The following is a 6,771-nucleotide window of genomic DNA, read 5'->3' on the forward strand; positions in this document are numbered from 1 at the left end:
GGCAAATCGCGGCGCCCAGCAGGCGAGGAAACACGCCCGCTCCAGTCGCCCCCCCTTCCCTCAGGAGATGCGAAGCAAGTGACCGCCCGGAGCTTACCGAGGACTTGCGCGCGGCCGAGGCTTCGGTGCTTCCAGGATCGCGCGCACCTCCCCAAACCTCCCCAAACGTCGGCAGGTCTCCGTTCCTCCTGCCGACGTTTGGGGAGGTTTGGGCGCCTCCCCAAACCTCGGCAGGTCTCCGTTCCTCCGCGCAGACCTGCCGACCTTTGGGGAGGTTTGGGCGCCTCCCCAAACCTCGGCAGGTCTCCGTTCCTCCGCGCAGACCTGCCGACCTTTGGGGAGGTTTGGGCACCTCCCCAAACCTCGGCAGGTCTCCGTTCCTCCTGCCGACCTTTGGGGAGGTTTGGGCGCCTCCCCAAACCTCCCCAAACCTCGGCAGGTCTCCGTTCCTCCGCGCAGACCTGCCGACCTTTGGGGAGGTTTGGGGAGGCGCCCAAACCTCCCCAAAGGTCGGCAGGAGGAACGGAGACCTGCCGAGGTTTGGGGAGGTGCCCAAACCTCCCCAAATGTCGGCAGGAGGAACGGAGACCTGCCGAGGTTTGGGGAGGCGCCCAAACCTCCCCAAAGGTCGGCAGGAGGAATGGAGACCTGCCGAGGTTTGGGGAGGCGCCCAAACCTCCCCAAAGGTCGGCAGGAGGAACGGAGACCTGCCGAGGTTTGGGGAGGCGCCCAAACCTCCCCAAACGTCGGCAGGTCTGCGCGGAGGAACGGAGACCTGCCGAGGTTTGGGGAGGCGCCCAAACCTCCCCAAACGTCGGCAGGTCTGCGCGGAGGAAAGGAGACCTGCCGAGGTGTGGGGAGGCGCCCAAACCTCCCCAAACGTCGGCAGGTCTCCGTTCCTCCGCGCCCTGCCTGCCTGCTTCTTTCCGCTGCGGAAAGAAGCAGGCAGGCAAGGCGCGGAGGTCCGGAGACCTGCCGACGTTTGGGGAGGTTTGGGGAGGTGCGCGCGATCCCGGAAGCACCAAAGCCTCGGCCGCGCACAAGTCCTCGGTAAGTTTTTTTGTTGACTGGAGTATAAGCCGAAGTGGAATTTTTCAGCCCAAAAAGTGGGCTGAAAAATTCGGCTTATACTCAAGTATATACGGTAATTGAGATGCTTTTTTTAAAAAAAAATGTATTATAAATTCAGGAAAAATAGTTCCTAGGCTATGAGGTCCTTAAGGCATAAAATACATACATATTTTACAAACCCTCCTGCTACAATAAACCCAGATATAATTTTCCAGTAGTCTTTTGGAAGCGAGAGACATAATTCCAACCAGCGGAATTTATCACACTCGGAAGCTGTATCTCAAGGTTTGTACTTCAAAAGTGGACAGTGCTAGAATCCATTCTGAGAAGTTGATGGTGGGGGGGGGGTTAAAATATGAAATGGCAGCAGCTGGGTGTTTTTTTTTAAGTCCTTATCCCAGTTCAGAAAAAAAAGTGAAAAGACTAAATTGGGAAGGAAGTTAAAATTTGAACCAACTCTTGGAATAGTGTAGGGGCCATAAGAGAAATACTTGTGGGTTTCACTTTTTGCACTTTGGTTTTAAATGAACATTTGTCTTGGAGTATTTGATTTTCTAATTTGGAAGTATCTACAAACAATTATGGCTATGTCAAAATAAAATTGTTGATTACATTGTACACAAGTTCTTAGGCCTGCATTTTTAGCTGCAGTAACATTTTCAATCTGAATTGTAATGCCACAATGCTGCCATTTTTAATGTTAGAGCTAGGCACTGTATGATTCTCCAGATGTTGCTGAACTCTAATTAACCCTAGAGTTTTGGTGATATATAAATTGAATTAAAACAATTATGGCTTATGAGAGTTGCTCTATTGGAACATCTGGATTTATATGCTAACTATACAGATGGTCGGCAGTTTGGCAGGTCGAATCCCGAGTGCCGCGTAACAGAGTGAACGCCTGTTACTCGTCCCAGCTTCTGCCAACCTAGCAGTTCGAAAGCACGTAAAAATGCAAGTAGAAAAATAGGGACCACTACGGAGGGAAGATAACAGTGTTCCGTGCACCTTTGGCGTCTAGTCATGCCGGCCACATGACCACGGAGACATCCTCGGACAAGCGCTGGCTCTTCGGCTTTAAAATGGAGATGAGCACCGGCCCCTAGAGTTAGAAACGACTAGCATGCATGTGCGGGGGAACCTTTACCTTTACCTTTTATACATTATTTTAATATATAATCTGAACAATTTATCAAGGATTTATAAATTGCTCCCAGTTTTTGCAAGTGCCAGTTAAGGAAGATAAATCCATGCTGCAATGATCTAAGTTTCCTTAGATGAATTTATGTTTCTACTGATTTTATATATAAATTTTATTAGTTTTTATAGGGTTAGGGATGGGGTGGGATCGGGGTTCGGATTAGGATTTGGGTTCGGGTTAGGATTAGGGTTGGGTTTAGGTTTTTTCCAAATAACATTCTTAATATTTAGCAAACAGCATAATGTCTGGGTTCATATATTTAACCAAAAATAATAGATAATAGTTAATTGTCATAAACAATATGTTAATTAATCTCTCGATAGTCTTATTTTTTTACTGATTTTTTATCCACTCATACTACTTATAGAAATTACATTATGTGGCTTAACTAAATATGAATTTTATGCATCTTATATAAGGATTTTAATTGCCCCCAAGAAGCTCCAGTCAAAGGAAAATTTCATATATACCGTACATGAAATATATATGATGCTTTAAATTATAAATCTAAAATGAAAAATATTTAAAAGCCATGACTTGCTGCAGACACCAAAACATTTTCTGCATCTAAATGTAGACATTCATTTGTCATTTTTGCATATTGTGAAATGGAAATGGGGCATATACCCAACTGTAACCTTTTAACAGACAACCAAAATTAGTTCTTGTTTCCATTATTTAATAATGTATTTCAAGCAATAGGATGGAATGTTTGTCCACTGGTAAGTCTTTTAGTAAGAAATTCTGGCATCAAGTCAGAATCAGATTGATAGGAGAAATAACGAGACTGTAAATAAAGTGAAATAAAATAGCAATACATTTTTAAGCCACTTGCTGGAAAACAGCAGCATATAATGAACATGTTCATGTTCATATATTTCATGGTGCCAAATAAAGCAAGTGAATAATGTGAATGACTGCAGACTTCCAGAAGAAGTAAAAATAGATTAATTTTCATTTCAAGTGTATATAAAATATATGAAACTGGATGCTACAATTTATTGAAATAAGTTGTGTTTGCTGATTATAAATTCAAATAATATAAAATATTTCTTTATAACTTGCCAACTTGAACCAGCATAATGTCAACACTTACCAAAAATGAGATTGAGTTTGAATAACCTAGAGATTCAGATGCATTATCACTAGCTTGTTAAAATTTCAAGAGCCAATATTAAAATGGCATCAATTTCCAGATATTTACTAGAGTTAAAAAGATTGTAAATTTATTCAGAAGTGTTTGAATGCCAACGTATTTTCATTTTCATTGTTTCTTTTTCTTTTTTTAAATAGATGCTTTTCCAGAAACCATTTTGTATGCTCGAAAAGACAAACTTTCAAGACCAGCACATATAGCTACCAAAACTTTTCAAGCCTTGCGCATATTTGTCAACAATGAGCTACATGAACTCTATGGAGGTTTAAAGGCAGCTGAACATTTTCTGAAACCTGGGGGAAGACTTGTAGCAATTACTTTCCATTCTTTAGAAGATCGTATTGTCAAAAGATTTCTGCATGGGATAGACATTTCAGAAAGGTTCAACCTCAGTGTAAGGCAGAAGATCAGGAGAGCAAGAACAGACTTCTTAGAAGAGGAGGATGAATTGCTCAGTGAAAATTGTAGTTTGAAATGGAAACATATAGAAAAGAAAGTGCTCACTCCCCAGGATACAGAAATTAAAAACAATCCTAGGGGACGCTCAGCGAAACTAAGAGGAGCTATCAAGCTATGATCTTATCTTTTTTCATACAATATATGAATAGCAAATAATCCTTTACATCAGGGGTCCCCAACCCCCAGTCTGTAGACCGGTACTGGGCCATGGCATGCCAGCAACCGGGCCGTGCAAACAAGCAAAGCCTCATCTGCGGGATGCAGGCAGAACATGAAACAACACCCCCTCTGGTCTGCAAAAAAACCTTTGTCCATAGAACCAGTCCCTGGTGCCCAAAAGGTTGGGGGCCTCTGCTTTACATTAAAGATGAGAACACAAAAATGTCTTTTTTGCTATTTGTTGCTCTTGCATAGCACACATTATTTCTAACTAAAGAGGAAAGATGAAAAAAGAAAACAACTCAAACCTATGAACGTAAGGACGCAATTAAATGTGTTTTATATTGGTACAGGAAATTAGGGTTCACACATGCAGATTGAAATAAGGAAATATTTTTAGTTTTCTTGAAGAGAACAAATCTGGCTGCAAGAGTATTCTCAAATATATACAAGTGTAAGTGGTCCATAAGATGCTAACTTTTCCATTCTATCAAAAAGCAGTATATAGATAGTATACAGGTAGTCCTTGAATTATGACCACTGTTGAGCTCAAAAGTTACTGTTGCTAAGCAAGGCAGTTAAGTGAGCTTTGCCCCATTTTGCAACCTTTTTGCCACAAGCTGCATTAAGTGAATCAGGTAGTCATTAAGCAAATCTGGTTTCCCCATTGAAGGAATGTTATAAATGGTAATCACATGACCCCAGGACAGTGCAACTGCCGTAAATATATGCCGGTTGCCAAGTACTCAAATTTTGATCACATGTCTATGAGGATGCTAGAAAGGTCATGAGTGTGAAAAATGGTCAAAACTCGCTTTTTTCAATGCCGTGTAACTTCACCTGGTCACTATAAATCAATGATAGTAAGTCGAAGACTATGTACTAGTAGTATAGTATACTAGGTAATATGAACAGTATATAAATAGATGGATAGTGAAAACCAAAAGTTTGGATGAATGCAGTATCTTTCCCCATGCAAAATATTTTTGTATCATTCTTATTTTTAAAAAGAGAAAGCTATATAGATGTTCAAGCACAATACAAATTAGTACAAATCAAGACAAATCTTGAGGTTGATAAAAAAAAACTTGCCTTGTTTCACAAAACCACAAAAGCCTGTTGCGAAAGGACAGCAGGCTCCCAATTTGGGAAGAGTTGTTTTACAAAGCCTTTAGAAGGCTTTTTTTGTAGATGTTCTCGCTTAGAATCCTGACTCAACAATTTTTATTCGAACTCAGAGGCCTATATCATCATTGTGTTATATCCTATAGCATACTTTAGCCTTCCATGGTATTCCAGCAATTTTAACTGAAAGGAAAAAGGAAAAGTCCAGGTGTAACATGTACATGTTCATAGACTTCAACCCTACCTTCCATTCTGTTCTTTATTATCGCCAAATAGTACATTCTTCTACCATCATGATATAATGAAGGCAGGATATATTCTCAGTTATTATACACATCTAGATAATTTTGCTTGATAAAAATCCAAAATGCAGCATTTGGTCTTCTGGTTAAGACATCAGGCTATAAAACGAGATTGTGAGTTCTAATGCCACCTTAGCCATGAAAGCTATCTGAGTGTTCTTGGGCCACTCACTCTCAGCCCAACTCACTTCACAGGATTGTGGTAAAAATAGAAGGTGTAAGGTATATTGGATATGTCTGGCATCTTCAGTTATTTGTAAAAATAATATAAGTTGGGTACAAATAAATAAAAATAAAGTCAGTTGTTCAATTTAGACACTCAAATGCCTGTTCCACATATCAGAAGAAAGTGGTGGGATTGTCCAAGCTTGACATCTCTACTGATAAGTGATTTTGCCAGCTTTATCAAGTGTGGGAACGGTCAGTTTTTGGCCTCCCAACCTTCAGCTTTCCCAAACGTTTCTTATCAGCCTCTACATGAATTACAGTGATGAGCACACTCTCCTGGTTCGCACAGGATGGTATGTGGGAGGTTTGAGAAACACTATGATAGAGCTTTCACATATATCTTTTAGTATCTTGTTTTTGTAATGATCTCATAGGCACCTGAGAAGTTCTCACTACGTATCCAATTATCACTATGTATCCTATTTTTTTGAGATTGATGGGGTTTATGTAATGTTGTATTTGGTATTCAGAAAAAGGAGGTGAATAAAAGTTCAGCGGGCAGTTAGTTGCTCAGAGTTTTTTGAGTGAGACGAGGCTGCCTGGCTGGTTCAGAGCATCTCTATCAACCCGGGTCTGAATTCTTTTCCCTACAATCAAGAAGTGTCTGAAATAGAAAATAAGTGCCGAAGAAATGCTCTTTATGTCAGGTGGTTTGAATAAAAAAAGGATAAAGGGAATCTGAAAGTTTTTTTTTTACCCTGAGTCATTTTTTAAATCTAAGAGCCAACAGGAAACCCATATGACACTTACACTTTTGTACTTATACAAGTGCCAAAAGCTTTACTTAAATTCCAAGTCTGTAAAAAGTTGCAAGATAGCAATAACAATAGCACTTAGGTATATACTGCTTCATAGAGTTTTACAACTCTTTCTAAGTGTTTTACAGAGTCAGTATATTGTCCCCAACAATCTGGGCTCTCATTTTACTGATCTCTGAAGGATGGAAGGCTGAGTCAACCTTGAGTCAGTCAGGATCAAACTATTGGCATTTGGCAGAATTAGCCTGCAATACTGCATTCTAGCCACTATAGCTGTTAAAGGTACAAGACATACAAGCCCTACAGTTCATT

At 40.7% G+C, this 6,771-nt stretch overlaps 1 protein-coding gene across 3 annotated transcripts in view; it reads left to right on the top strand.

The window, feature by feature from the left end:
• The window catches only part of METTL15 (methyltransferase 15, mitochondrial 12S rRNA N4-cytidine), a 93,463-nt gene extending 89,057 nt beyond the window's left edge, over window positions 1-4,406 (top strand). For all 3 annotated transcript variants that reach the window (XM_081314728.1, XM_081314727.1, XM_081314729.1), the window contains exon 6: window positions 3,566-4,406. In XM_081314728.1, coding sequence (XP_081170854.1) covers window positions 3,566-4,005 — 440 coding nt within the window. In that variant the 3' untranslated portion in view covers window positions 4,006-4,406. The remainder of the gene's footprint in view (window positions 1-3,565) is intronic.
• Window positions 4,407-6,771: the final 2,365 nt, after the last annotated feature.

Source organism: Vipera berus (genome assembly GCF_964194415.1).
Source record: "Vipera berus genome assembly, chromosome: 1".
Taxonomy (NCBI): domain Eukaryota; kingdom Metazoa; phylum Chordata; class Lepidosauria; order Squamata; family Viperidae; genus Vipera; species Vipera berus.